The sequence below is a fragment of the Bos indicus x Bos taurus genome, chromosome 14 (assembly GCF_003369695.1).
Source record: "Bos indicus x Bos taurus breed Angus x Brahman F1 hybrid chromosome 14, Bos_hybrid_MaternalHap_v2.0, whole genome shotgun sequence".
NCBI lineage: Eukaryota > Metazoa > Chordata > Mammalia > Artiodactyla > Bovidae > Bos > Bos indicus x Bos taurus.
This window is the reverse complement of record NC_040089.1, coordinates 30,801,346-30,815,714: the sequence shown is the minus strand read 5'-3', so window position 1 is coordinate 30,815,714 and position 14,369 is coordinate 30,801,346. Positions and strand designations below refer to the sequence as shown.

The 14,369-nt window shown below is 43.5% G+C and overlaps 2 protein-coding genes across 4 annotated transcripts in view; one reads left to right on the top strand and one right to left on the bottom strand.

The window, feature by feature from the left end:
• Nucleotides 1–5,121: 5,121 nt before the first annotated feature.
• On the top strand, nt 5,122–6,880 carry CRH (corticotropin releasing hormone). Its single transcript, XM_027561091.1, has 2 exons — nt 5,122–5,432; nt 6,204–6,880. The coding sequence occupies exon 2, from the start codon at nt 6,215–6,217 to the stop codon at nt 6,785–6,787; it is 573 nt and encodes a 190-aa protein (XP_027416892.1). The 5' UTR covers nt 5,122–5,432; nt 6,204–6,214; the 3' UTR covers nt 6,788–6,880.
• A 1,809-nt stretch (nt 6,881–8,689) lies between these two features.
• Nucleotides 8,690–14,369, bottom strand: part of TRIM55 (tripartite motif containing 55) — a 59,955-nt gene continuing 54,275 nt past the window's right edge. For 2 of the 3 annotated variants that reach the window (XM_027561085.1, XM_027561088.1), the window contains one exon: nt 8,690–9,726. In XM_027561085.1, the coding sequence (XP_027416886.1) occupies nt 9,604–9,726 (123 nt within the window). In that variant the 3' untranslated portion in view covers nt 8,690–9,603. The remainder of the gene's footprint in view (nt 9,727–14,369) is intronic. The other variant, XM_027561086.1, reaches the window with a different exon arrangement.

Sequence of the window (14,369 nt, the reverse complement as noted above, 5' to 3'; positions counted from 1 at the left end):
CTCTGTGGTCAAATACACCTGGCAGAGGCTGAAGACTTGGGGATTTACACTTCAGAATAAAAATTTTTTTAAACACTAGAAAATTTTGCAGTAAAAAATGTGTTTAACTTTTATTTAACCTGTAAATAGGGGCTTCCTGGTGGTCCAGTGGCTAAAGAGTCCAAGCTCCCAATGCAGGGGCCCGGGTTCCATCCCTGGTCAGTTCCCACAGGACAGAACTAAGATTTCACATGCCACAGCTAAAATCCCAGTGACACAACTAAGACCGGGCACAGCCAAGTCAATGAAAACAAATGTTAAAAAAACCCACAAAACTTTAAACAGCCCCTCATTTTTCTCCCATTGTAACACTGGTAACATTCCTAGGAGGGTTCTTTGGCAAAAATTTCCTTAGAGTCAAGAAATGTTCATGAATATAAATACCTAATTAGGATGCTGAGTTGATGGATTTCTTTCTTATGACCAACTATTGTAAGATGATTAGTTCCTGCAAATTGCCCTTCATGACAGAAAGTTCACACACATCCTCTCACTGCCCTCCATCCATTATCGGAAGCCTAAAACAGAGAATCTGATGTATTACGATGTAAATAGAAAGGTCAGTCATGTCTATCAAGACAAGGGCTTGTTAGAGAAGCAGAAACCTGTCTCCTTTCCAGTGCTCTGAGTCATCTCCCCAGGGTCAGTTAATACCTAACTTCTGGAAAAATAAAGGGACAGGCAACAAACATTGGGAATGGTAACATTCCGTTTTCTGAGGGGAGGAGGTAAGGCACCCAGGGACAATTTCTGGCTGCTGAGAGATCTGTTGACTTATGGGAAAATGAAAGGAAGCCTTACCATCACCAGCCTTGGGACGGGAGTGTGGTTGCCCGTGGTTAGTATCCTGGGCTCCTGGAACGATCCACAGGAGACCCTGCCACTGTCCTGTACAGCTCCCGCCACCACTGGCGTGTGAGGCTCACTCTGTAGGGGCCCAGTGGTAATGACCCAAAGACCATAACTCATTTGCCCACTTCCTTGCCCCTCCAGCTTACTCTCCACACTGCATTTCGAGAGGTCTTCTGAAATGCACTCATGTTTACCAACACCCCCCCCTCCCCGCCCAGACACTGCCCTGAGACTTCATTTAAGTGGTAGCATAAACCCCAGATGAAGAGAACAGGGTAAAGACTGTAAGCAGGTGGGAGGGATTAATGATCTTCTGAAATGAGGAGAGCAGGAAAGATGAAGTGGTGTCTGAAGAAGCATGGAAGAGGAAGTGGCTGCAAAAGGTCGGCTGAGGAAGGGGAGCCGAGGATATGGAGTGGTTGCTGAGGAAACAGGGGTGGGAAGATTTCTCTGGCCAGTTAACTTTTAAGTTTCTAAGAGGAGGAGGAAGAATTGTTGTTAGGCAGAAATTCACAATTAGGAACAGAGTCTTAATCCAATTACATAAAATGTATGCACTCAGAGAAAAGTCTCAAAGAAAACAAAATATTAATGGAGACTATATATTCTGGAATGTGAGGGATTTTGTATTCTACTTTACACTTTTCCAGTTTTTTAAGTCTTCTGTAAGGAGGATGAATGGCTTTGATCATCAGAAGAGATTAATAAAGGTTACAGTTACTGGTGAAGCAGTTAGATACTTGTGCTGTTTGAGGTCCTTTCCCTAGTGCTACCTATGGAAGGTACAATGACCAAACTACCTATCCACCTATTGGCATTTTTAAAGGCTGTCATTGGAGATGGTAGATTCATTTCAGCAAATGTTTCAGTTAACAAATCTGGAGACTGTCTTCATTTGCTATGAACTTTGCTAATAGAAGCATGTGTTGGGATCTCCTCAAAGTCAGGGAGATGCAGATGGCAGAAATATGCCCAGCAGGTATCTATTATTCCTAATATTTCATTACTCATTGAACTGCTGTGCCATGCCTTTTAAAATTTAACTATACCCTTCCAATATGTTCTTATTGAAAAATATGGTTGTAAGGATGAAGTAATCCCTATTTCGTGCCCATGTTTCTTGGCTTGTTTTTAGGCTCTGAAAGCATTTAAATTCGTTCTCCAGTGACTCCTTTGAAGAATTTATTCCTGCATGTAACATTAAATTTGTCAGTGGTAATTTTTACAGACTTGGCTATTTAGTTTTCTGTATATGTAAGTCCTCTTGCAGTATGTTATTTCTGCAATCACACATTTGTGTCATTAATTTGAGAACTACATAAGCTCTATACTTTCTCAAAAGATCTCTTTTTTCCAAGGTAAACTAAGGTGGAAAAATCAATGCATCTTAAGTTGGCAGTGTATTTGAAAACCTCATGTTACAGTGATGAGATTCAGCTAACGGTACACTGCAGCGCGTGCACAGAGGTTGGGGCCCGGGCATCAACATGCTCAGGGCATCTTTGTGCTGTCTTGCCTTAGGTGATTTATTAATATACGGAAAGTCTGAGAAAAGGTAACTCAGGATTAGTGTGTGAACATATTGCTTCACTTAGATTCATCTTCTCATTTTAATTTATTCTTGCGTCTCTACTGGAAAAGGAAGTTCAAAGGGTATTGTGATATTATGGAGATAATACAGGTGGGTAGTCAAGGGAATGGAGTTCTGATTCTGACTTTTATCACAAGCTGAGTGACTTCACGTAAGTCACTTAACCTTTCTGGCTCTTGTTAAAACCAAATGATTTCTTCCAGTCATTTCTGATGTGAATGCTCAGTGATTTGGTGAGATCTAACTTTTGGTTAAATTGTGGTGAGTAGGGATTACTCTGTACAACTCCTCCACTGAGATCTAGGCCTTCTATTCCTCACCCCTAGTGAGAGCCACTGTTCCCAACCAACTATCTGCTCAAGGAAAATCTCACAGCAAGGATTCAACAGTGTTGAGGGAGCTATACTAAAACAGCATCCTCCATATGGCCAAAGAGGAGAGAGATCTCAAAAGGTTTGGGGCCAGTCAAAGCCTGGAATAAGCTGGGTCTTCAATGGGGCTTCCCTGGTGGCTCTGATGGTAAAGAATCCACCTGCAGTGCAGGAGACATGGGTTCAATCCCTGGGTTGGGAAGATCCCCTGGAGAAGGAAATGGTAATCTACTCCGGTATTCTTACCTGGGAAATCCCCTGGCGGGCTTCAGTCCATGGGGTCACAAAGAACCAAACGTAACTGAGCAGCCAACACTTTCACTCTCTCTGGAGGAACCTCCCAGGTCTTCCCAGCTAAACCTGTTGTCTTTCCCTTTCCTAGTTCTACTTCTGTATTCGTTTACCTCAACTTCCCCTTCCAAACCTATTTTCACCTCCAGATTGATACCCAAGCTGAAATATGTCAGTGGGGACAGAGAATGATTATTTTCTTACCAACATAAAACACAGTTTTCTTCTAAAAGCTCAACTAGTTTTTATGATTATGATCTTCTGTAACAACTCACATCTTCCCCTGAAGACATATTTCTTTCTCTGTTCTCTTATGTCAAAAGTCCATTCGGTAGTACAGTGATCCAACTATGCACTGACTTCTCTGGAAACAGCCAGAATTTTTATTTTTACCTTCCTTTTATTTCTTGGAGCAATTGTGAATTAGTATAGACTCAAAAATGGGAGTTGAAATATGCATTGTATCATTTGTCAGGTTAGCTACAAAGGAATAAGCAGAGGTAACCAGAAATGAGGAACAGGAAATTTCTGATAAACAACTTTGATGGTTATCTAGAAGCTGAATTGAATCATAGACACTAGAGTTTGGAATTGCATTTTGAATTGCAGAATATATTGGGCTTCCCAGGTGGTTCAGTGGTAAAGAACCTGCCTGCCAATGCAAGAGATATAAGGGATGCAGATTCAATCCCTGGGTTGGGACGATCACCCGGAGAAGGAAATGGCAACCCCCTCCAGTATTCTTACCCGGAAAATCCCATGGACAGAGGAACCTGGCAGGCTACAGTCCACAAGGTTACCAAAGAGTCAGACACAACTTAGCAACTAAACAACAAACAAAATTTGCACAATTACAGGTTAACAACCTCCCACCTATATGATATCAGTTTATTTTGAAATATTAGTGTGGTTTTATAGGCATTCAATTCTGTGTTAGTGCCAGAGAGCATTTATGTATTTATCAGGTTCCCATGCAGCATATTTGAATTTAGAAAAAGAAATAATTAAAACAACAACCTGGGTACTCCTGATATGGGCACTGTCATGGATGTTAATAGTATTTGGAAGTAAAATGAATGAGGTTATCATTTTTACAGGCTCAACATTCATCAGTGAAAACATGTAACTGATAAATTCAGCCCTATAATCAAGCAGTTTAAGTCTTTCCCAGTATAGAATGGGAAGTTAGAATGGATGCTTCTGTCATTGGGCTTGCATTAAGGAGACTAGATAAAGATTGTTTACCTCAGTTACCTCTTACTGGCCCTTTCTCTAATTTAGGAACAGAAAAGTCCACAGTTAATTTCAGATTCTGAAGAAGAGAACAAGGAGGAACAGTGAGATTCTGGGAAACCTTAAAATCTTTGCTGCACCCCTCGCTGATTCTGGTTTGTGCCTCTTCCTCATGGGAGTAGCTCTTGCATCATTTAAAAAACTTGAGCAGTGTTTCAAGAGACTTCTTGATCTTACCTCTGCAGACTCATAATTTCTTTATCTGTTCTTGGGAGGATAAAGCATCTAGAGCTTTAAAAGCTGGATGTCCCTGCAATCCCATCTCCTTGTTCTTCATTCTTTTCCAGGCAGAAAGTTAATGGGACATTTTGTCTCTAGCAGAGGGATATTTTCAGATGCTGAGGAGTTGCCTGACACAGCAGGTCAGAGGAGTTAGGTGGGAGAATGGAAGGAAATGTCCAGAGTTACCCCCTATCACAGGACTGTGTGTTGATAGACTTCCCTTCCCCTTCTCTCCCCTCCCATTCACTCTCTTTTCTGACCTTCCCTTTGGCCTTTCCTAGTAAGAGGCCAGTATGTTTTCACACTTGGGAAATCTCATTCAAGAATTTTTGTCAATGGACAAGTCATAAGAAGCCCTTCCATTTTAGGGCTCGTTGACGTCATCAAGGAGGCGATAAATATCTGTTGATATAATTGGATGTGAGATTCAGTGTTGAGATAGCAAAAATTCTGCCCCTCGTTCCCGGGCAGGGCCCTATGATTTATGCAGGAGCAGAGGCAGCGCGCAATCCAGCTGTCAAGAGAGCGTCAGCTTATTAGGCAAATGCTGCGTGGTTTCTGAAGAGGGTCGACACTATAAAATCCCCTTCCAGGCTCTGGTGTGGAGAAACTCAGAGCCCACGTCCGTGGAGAGACAGAAGAGGAAGAGAAGAGGAAAAGAACAGAGTGGGAAGAGAAAGGAGAAGGGAAGAGAACCGCTGAAAAAAAAGCCCCAGAGACTTTCTCTGCAGAGAAGCGCTGCGCCCCGCTCACCTGCAGAAGCACCTCGGAAGGTAGGGAGCGCCTAGACAGAACTGCGCCTCCAACTTTGCACTGCCTGAGCTGCCAGGGTGTGCGCAGCGCTGCCGGCTGTTCCTAGGCGTGTGTGTATATGTGTGTGTGTGTTTGTGTGTGAACGCGCGCGCGCGAGCACGCGTTTGTGCGCGCCCGTGCCACAAGATTCCAATAGATAGTAGCTGAGATGCTACTAAAAGCAAACTTAGACGGCTGCTCAGCGTTACCTGAACTGGCCGTTAATCCTCGCTGTGTAAACGAGCCCCCATCCATCCCGACCACCACCGAGAGAACCGAGGGCAGGGATGGGAAAAGAGGAAGGAGAGGCAGCAGTTCTGTTTGGAGGAAAAGCTGAAACATCCGGAAAGGGTGGTGGTGGGGTCGCGGGGAGGGGGGAATGTTTAGAGTCCTTGAGACCACGAATTTGCAGGTCTTCTTTAGAGCCCGGGGAATTGATCTGGGGGAATCGTTAGACAGGGGACTCGGGGACCCTCCCTAAGTGAGTCTTGTAAGGAGAGTCGCTCCAGCCTGGAGCGGGACTGAGCCTTGTTGCTGCGCCCTGCCCTTCCAAGCTGCTCCCCTTGGTCTCACTCCATCTCTGGAAGTCCTAATTCGGGCGCTTCAGCACTACGGACAGCGCCCCACCCGCGCCGGGAGCTGGGTCTGTGGGTGTCGTCCTGCGGGAAGACTCCCAGTGGAGCTCAACTCTGATAACTCTCTCTTTTTTTCTCTCTCATTCCGCCCCCTGCCCACCTCTGTACCGCAATTAGCGCCCGCTAAAATGCGACTGCGGCTGCTCGTGTCCGTGGGCGTCCTGCTGGTGGCTCTGCTGCCCTCCCCGCCATGCAGGGCCCTCCTCAGCCGGGGGCCCATCCCGGGTGCCCGGCAGGCATCACAGCACCCCCAGCCCCTGAGTTTCTTCCAGCCGCCGCCGCAGCCCCAGGAACCCCAGGCTCTGCCCACCCTACTCCGTGTTGGGGAGGAATACTTCCTCCGCCTGGGTAACCTCGATGAGACCCGGGCTGCTCCGCTCTCTCCCGCCGCCTCGCCTCTCGCCAGCAGAAGCAGCAGTCGCCTTTCTCCGGACAAGGTGGCCGCCAACTTTTTCCGAGCGCTGCTGCAGCCCCGGCGCCCATTCGACAGCCCAGCGGGTCCCGCGGAACGCGGCACGGAGAACGCCCTCGGCAGCCGCCAGGAGGCGCCGGCCGCCAGGAAGAGGCGATCCCAGGAACCTCCCATCTCCCTGGATCTCACCTTCCACCTCCTCCGAGAAGTCTTGGAAATGACCAAGGCCGATCAGTTAGCACAGCAAGCTCATAACAACAGGAAACTGTTGGACATTGCTGGGAAATGAAACGGTGCGTTTGGCTAAAAAGATTCTGTATTTAGCACAAAAGTGAATTTAAAAATCTAAAAATTGAAAAATAAAAATACAATATTCTATACCATAGCATTGCTCTGATACCATGTTTATTTTTATATAGATTGAGATGTAGAGGATGTACAGCAAGAGCGCCCAGACTCCTTAATTAGCATGCACACAGTGTATTCACATGCAGTAACAGCGACAATATGTAATTTGCGTCCTATACTTCTAGTTTCTACTTCCAGGTGTCTTAAACAGTGTTTTATAGAGAGTATAGACCCAGGGGAAAATGTTTTGAAGTAGTAGACATAAGTCACCATACTGATTTTACTGTGTTTTGAGCCAAAAAGAATATCATTCTCTAGGTGGGTGAGACAAAAATATGTAAGCTCTTTGAACCAACTTTTCCTTGTAAACGTTTCAGTAATAAAACATATTTCCAATCCTTGATCAATTTGGCTCTGTAAGGGAATGCTGAATATTTATATTTCTAATAAAAGCTGCAAAGGTAATCACGACTTTATTTTTCCTCTCCAATGCTCACAGGGGAAAACGGAGCTCCTTACTTCCTCCAAATTGACATCAACACAAGAATAAACAAAACTGGCATTTTTATTTTCTGCTAAAACCATAAACATATGTCAATGGCTCACACAAATCCTGCAACTACCTTGGACTCATCTCTGCACCTCAGATTACCCCTCTGAGATTGAGTTCAAGAATTTAGTAAGTTTGCAGTTCTGAGGCTTGGTAATTCTATAAATGAAATATTGATTCATAACAGAAATAACATTCAACCCTGATTAACTATAGAAAGTATTAGTCACTCATGACGGAGAAGGCAATGGCACCCCACTCCAGTACTCTTGCCTGGAAAATCCCATGGATGGAGGAGCCTGGTAGGCTGTAGTCCATGGGGTCGCTAAGAGTCGGACACGACTGAGCGACTTCCCTTTCACTTTTCACTTTCATGCATTGGAGAAGGAAATGGCAACCCACTCCAGTGTTCTTGCCTGGAGAATCCCAGGGACAGGGGAGCCTGGTGGGCTTCTGTCTATGGGGTCGCACAGAGTCAGACACGACTGAAGCGACTTAGCAGTAGCAGTAGCAGCAGTCACTCATGAAAGTGTTAGTCGCTCAGTTGTGTCCGACTCTTTGCAATCCCATGGATGGTAGCCTGCTAGGCTCCTCTGTCCACAGACTTCTCCAGGCAAGAATACTGGAGTGGGTTGCCATTCCCTTCTCCAGGGGTTCTTCCCAACCCAGGGATCAAACTCGGGTCTCCTGAGTTGCAGGCAGATTCTTTACCACAGGGAAACCCCCTGATTTGTCATAAGATGTGACATAATTGGGGAGGACAGGAAAGGAAGAAAGGAAAAAGAGGTTAATGGTTGTGGCAAGGCTTCCCTCCAGTTAAAGGGCCAAAATGCTGTGTTGTTTTTTCTTTACTTTACCAAACTATTATTTTGGTACCATTATTTTTTTTCTATTTTCCATTGCTGTCTTCTAATAGAAACAATAACCTCTCCACTTAAAACAACTAAATGTAGTTGCTACAAAGTGCCCCTTGGGAACATTTTTCTTATAAAGCACATTTTGACTTTCATAACTTTACAAACACCTCATTTATGTCTATGCCAACACTAATCTCTTTAATTCTTAGGAATATAAACTATCTCTATGCACTTCTAAAATCAAACAGTACCCCTAATACAGTTTATAATGCACTTGCCTTTGGTAGTTTAATTATAACTTTAAAATTTCAATTGAGTGTTTAATATTTCAAAATCAATTTGGATGTATGAAGATGCTTATTCCCTTGAGACCCTTTAGATTCACTTGACTAATGGATTAATACAATGATATGAACACAATAAATCACTGTAAGACTAAGTTGTTAAAAACAGCATTTATTTAAGAGTTCATACAGAGTGAAGTTAAAACTTAACTTTACAAAACTTATGTTTTGAATGAGGTGTTATGGGGGGACAACACATGATTTAAATACATATATATGTACATGTGTAATGTGTATTGTGTGTGTGTGTATATATATATTTAAATACATGCAGTTGCTCTATAGTTCAGATTGGTGCCTCAGTGGATACATGAGACAGTAGACAGTTCCTGTTGAAAAGTCTTTTTCAGGTAAAGTATGTGATATCTGCATATTTGAAACTAAGATTAGAAAAATGTCACAAGAAATGTCCTTGGCCTTTGCCTTCTGGACTAGGAAAGTGTCACCAGAGACAAAGAACATTTCTGGATATCCATCCAGCGACATCTGTTGTGGAAAAGAGAAAAGCTTTGTGAAGCATCTCATATCTTTGGTCAATGATTTACCTTTTGTCCATATATTGATAAATCGGTCACTTCTGAATTAACACTGAATTTCACTGACCACCTGCACTGTTAAAGAGGAAAGAGAGTAAGAGCTACTATGACATCAGAACAACAGCCAGTGCCTATTAGAGACGAGTGTAGTGCCCACTTTTTTCAACACTTGCCACTTGTTACTGATGTACACACACACATACCACACCTACACACCCTTCATAACATTTCCCACACAATAAAAAATTTGCGTAAGATCAAGTTCCTTTTTTCCCCAGTGCTTTTCTGCAACTTTCTTCTCAGAGCATTGTTCTCCCTCAATGTGTTAGCTAAGTCATCTGGAATTAAAGGGTATTTTTGGTAGAAATGCCATTCAGAGGTCCCTTTATATGATTCTAGTTTCATCTGGGTCCCTGCTGCCTGTGAATATCTCAGCCAGGCAGGCAGAGGCGCAGCAGTTGGAATGAGTGTCATTCGCTGAGGGAGTTCAACCAGGAAAAGGAGAAGACATGGCGAGCTGGCTCAGAATCAGCTCCATTCCCGCTCCCTGAGGCAGCAGCCTGTCTCTGGAGGGGAGGGTTCTCAAATCCAGCCTGCAACAGAAGAGAACCTTCGTCAGAGGCAAAAGAGGCCAGTCCTTTCCAAGTTGGTCCAGTCCCTCTTCTACCGAGGAGAAAAGGTAATAATAATTATATAGGACATAATTATTATTAGGGATGGAGAGCAAGCTCAGGTTATCTTGGCTGTGGCCAAGAGCCATGAAAGGATTTCACACGCAGGGATAAAAGTATGCATGCAGTGGAGGAAAGTTCTAGGGAAAGAGTATAGGCTATTCTACTTTTTTTTAAGTCGACCTGTATATCATTTACTGAGATGAAAATCACATTAAAACTAACAGGAGTTTGGATTTAGAAAAGTCTAAGATAAAATCCTAAATGACTTTGCTACATCACATGACATAATCTCTCCACTGCTAAATTAAGAATTTCTAAAAGCATGTGAAAAATATATAAGCAAATTTTGCAAAACTGTAGGTTTTGAGAAAGGATTCATTTCTCTAGGCAATAAAATCTAGTAACATAAACATTTCTAGTGAGGTATCTTTTATAGATACCAGACAAATCATAGGTTATGATTTTGAATCTAATCTCAAAAGTGAAATGTATTTATGATGCTTTGAGTTTAAAAAATAAAAGTTTAGTAGAATCAGGGACACTCATAAAGAAGTCTTGCTGAAATGCAATGTGTTGTAAAAACACAAACTCCTTACGTGGAAGGTATGACACACACAGTTCTTCCTAGGAGAAACACCGAACATAGACTAACATATTCTGATGACGTCACTGGTAAAGTTATCCTGTGAGATTAGAAGGCTGCTGATACCAAAGCAATGAAGTAGGCACATGCATTCAACCCAGACGCCCAGGGTGATTTTTTGAAGCTGCTATATGATTGGATAACAACCGGCACAGGCAAAGCAGGACTTCAGTGAGTGTGTAGTTTTGTTGCCACTCAAAACAGTTTCAAGTGAAAAATGAGCACTTGTCCTACACTTTACCCGATTTCGCCCTAAGTATGTATTTGGGGGTAATGTTTCAAGTTCAGTAAAATTATCCCAAGTCCTTATGGCCTTAGGATTACCCTTCCCCCTGCCATGTTACTCCCTGATAAAAAGTTAAGAGGGGCCATGAAATCATATTAGCCATGGAATCATATTATTTTTATTAGAATAAAACTGAAGCAGGTAGTTTTCTGTAAAGGAATAGCTGAGACATCAAGTGTGACTGGGCTTCTTTTTAAAAAGGCTGTTATTAGATTCTGTTGGTAACAGGCTAGCTACCTGAATGTCCTTGAAGTTAAGGTGGAATAAACATCATCTTGACAGAGGTCCATCTAGTCAAAGCTATGGTTTTTCCAGTAGTCATATATGGATGTCAGAGTTGGACTATAAAGAACGCTGAGCACCGAAGAATTGCTGCTTTTGAACTGTGGACTGCAAGGAGATCCAACCAGTCAATCCTAAAGGAAATCAGTCCTGAATATTCACTGGAAGGACTGATACAGAAGCTGAAACTCCAATACTTTGGCCACCTGATGTGAAGAACTGACTCATTGGAGAAGACCCTGATGCTGGGAAAGATTGAGGGCAGGAGGAGGAGGGGACAACAGAGGATGAGATGGTTGGATGGCATCGCTGATGCGATGGACATGAGTTTGAGTAAACTCCAGGAGTTGGTGATGGACAGGGAGGCCCGGTGTGCTGCAGTCCATGGGGTCGAAAAGAGTCAGACACAACTGAGCCACTGAACTGACAGAGCCTGTTTATGCACACCAAACTCTTCTCGTCCCCATCAGAGTCACCTTACTCTCATGAATCCTAACAAAAAACCCAAGTGATCTGAGCACATCATTGATATGTAAAGAAAGCACTTTTCCTAGCCATTTTGTATGCGCAAACAGTGAATTCTACATAGATGAACAGACCATCAGGCTTCACTGTGTAGCCTCTTTTTTTGAAGACAACTTCTAATCTAGAGGAAACTTCTGTGACAGTTTTCCTGAAATATCTAAAGGGTGAAACTAGTTCCGTAAGGTATAGTCTGTGTGGGATAGAATCTTTGTGACACTGCTGGAGGTGTGCAAGCTATTTCAATGGCTTTTGGAATTTGTATTTCTGTGCTTTTTTATATTCAAGATTAAAATCTGTGTGTTAGTCGTGTCCAACTCTGCAATCCCATGGACTTTAGTCCACCAGGCTCCTCTGTCCATGGAATTTCCCAGGCAAGAATACTGGAGTGGGTTGCCATGTCCTTCTCCAGGGGATCTTCCTGACCCATGGATTGAACCAGGCAGGTTCACACCTGATCTGAACTCAGGTCTCCTGCATTGCAGGCAGATTCTTTACCATTTGAGCTACCCGGGAAGCCCAATGGAAAACCTATCTTCCATTTAAAATGTTTTGGCAGTTAATAGCCTACAGCCTTCAAAACTTAGTATCAAATAGTTTGGGTTTTCTGCTTTAACACCCTCACATTTCAGTCAGTTATTAGATTTTTCCTTCTAACAATATGGACAAATGCTATCTTTCAGAGAAGAAAGGCTGGTGCCAGAGTGGGGGCCAAGAGCAGAGATTATTCTGAGTATCTGTAGGTGACTACACTGTCTCCTTGGTCTTATTTATGTGAACTTGAGGATCCCTAACCATCTCAGCAAGGAAGTTTTATGCAAAGAGGCTGAGTCTGGTTTCGAATCCCAGAATAACAATTCATTAGCAGTATGACTCAGGCAAGACACTTAACCTCTCTGAGCCTTTTTTCTTCTCTTCTGTAAAACAGAGATGACACCCTATAACCTGCCTGCAAATGCAGGAGACATAAGAGACATGGGTTCAATCCCTGGGTCAGGAAATCCCCTAGAGGAGGGCATGGCAACCCACTCCAGTATTCTTGCTTGGAGAATCTCTATGGACAGAGGAGCCTGGCAGGCCACGGTCCATACATCACAAAGAGTTGGACATGACTGAAGTGACTTAGCACTCATGCACCCTATCCCACAAGGCTGTCATAAGGACTGAATAAATAATGTACCTAAAGCACTTGCCGGAGAAGGCAATGGCACCCCACTCCAGTACTCTTGCCTGGAAAATCCCATGGACGGAGGAGCCTGGTAGGCTGCAGTCCATGGGGTCGCTAAGAGTTGGACTCGATAAGAGCGACTTCACTTTCACTTTTCACTTTCATGCATTGGAGAAGGAAATGGCAACGCACTCCAGTGTTCTTGCCTGGAGAATCCCAGGGACGGGCGAGCCTGGTGGGCTGCCGTCTACAGGGTCACACAGAGTCGGACACGACTGAAGTGACTTAGCAGCAGCACTTGTATGTGACTTACTTATATTAAGTGCTTCATAAATGTCCATTTCCTTCCTTCCTTCCTTTCTTCTTTTTCATATTAGTGAAGAGGCTCCTCTGCCAGGCAGAATCACCTGGGGACTATTTGTGAGGAATGATATACAACAGCCAGGACCCTCAGTAAAGAAAGACAGTTGTATTGGGGATGTTCATCTTTTCAGAACTGGACATCATGTATGTTTCAATTCTTTTAGCATGTTGTAATCATGACTATCCATCACCCAGTCCAGTGTATCTCCATGTGGCCCGACTTTAAATATGCCTCTCTCATAAAGGAAGAATGAGTTAAAATTTTAGAAATCTTTCTATAAGCACAGTCTATTCAATCAGAGGTTCTTCCCGGGTGACGCCAGTGGTAAAAGAACCTGTGTGCCAATGCAGGAGATGGAAGAGACACAGGTTTGATCCCTGTGTTGGGAAGATCTCCTGGAGGAGGGCACCGCAACCCACTCCAATATTCTTGCCTGGAAAATCCCATGGACAGAAGGGCCTGGCAGGCTACAGTCCATGGAGTCACAGAGAGTTGGACATGACTGAGCACACATGCACGCATTCAATCATAAGCAGACATTTTCCCTACAGCCTTCCCCAAGAGAACTTTATATATGCATTCTTTTCAATAGTTTTCCAAATGCTGGCTCTCCTTCATCACAGGAAGTGCTATTTCTTAGGAATACTGATGTCCCATGAATCTGAACAAAGGACAGAGAATGATAAGCACTGATCTTCTCTACCTGCTTTTGAGTTTGTCCGAGTTGGAGTTTGGTCCAAGGGGCATGACCAAGGGAAGAAAGGATTGTTCATCCCGTATTATTTCTAAATTTCACACATTTTCCTCAGGTAACAAATGAACAAACCTACAACCATCATTTAACACTGCTCTGTCAGCACAGGGCTTCAGATAAGTTAAGAAGTGTGAGTTTTAGTAATAAAATAAAACCAGGAGATAGAATAGGGAGGCAGACTTTGCCATCTCAACTGTGAGACCAGTTCAGTCAAGATCCATAGAAGACCAGCAGAAGGGGGTGACACACCTTTGCTCAAAGGAAAGACTATTTTTGTCAGATGAACTTGACCAGAAATTCTGGGTATTCATGAAGCAGACTCAGTCAGAAACATAAAACCTTTTATTTGCCTTTGATTTCGTTGCTGCTGCTACCAAATGTCCTTTAAAAGGGAATGAATGCAATGTCAGATTATGGTACTAGAGTGTCTTTTCCCTGCACAGAAGGGGAGGGTCATGAGAGGCGCTTTTACTCAGGGCTGAGTGATGTGTGGGCAGCATCCTTCTCATGTTATCATCTAGCGCCATTTCTTGCTGATGGAGA

Excerpts from the sequence above, each read along its gene's own strand:
- CRH (XM_027561091.1), top strand. The coding sequence starts at position 6,215 with ATGCGACTGCGGCTGCTCGTGTCCGTGGGCGTCCTGCTGGTGGCTCTG.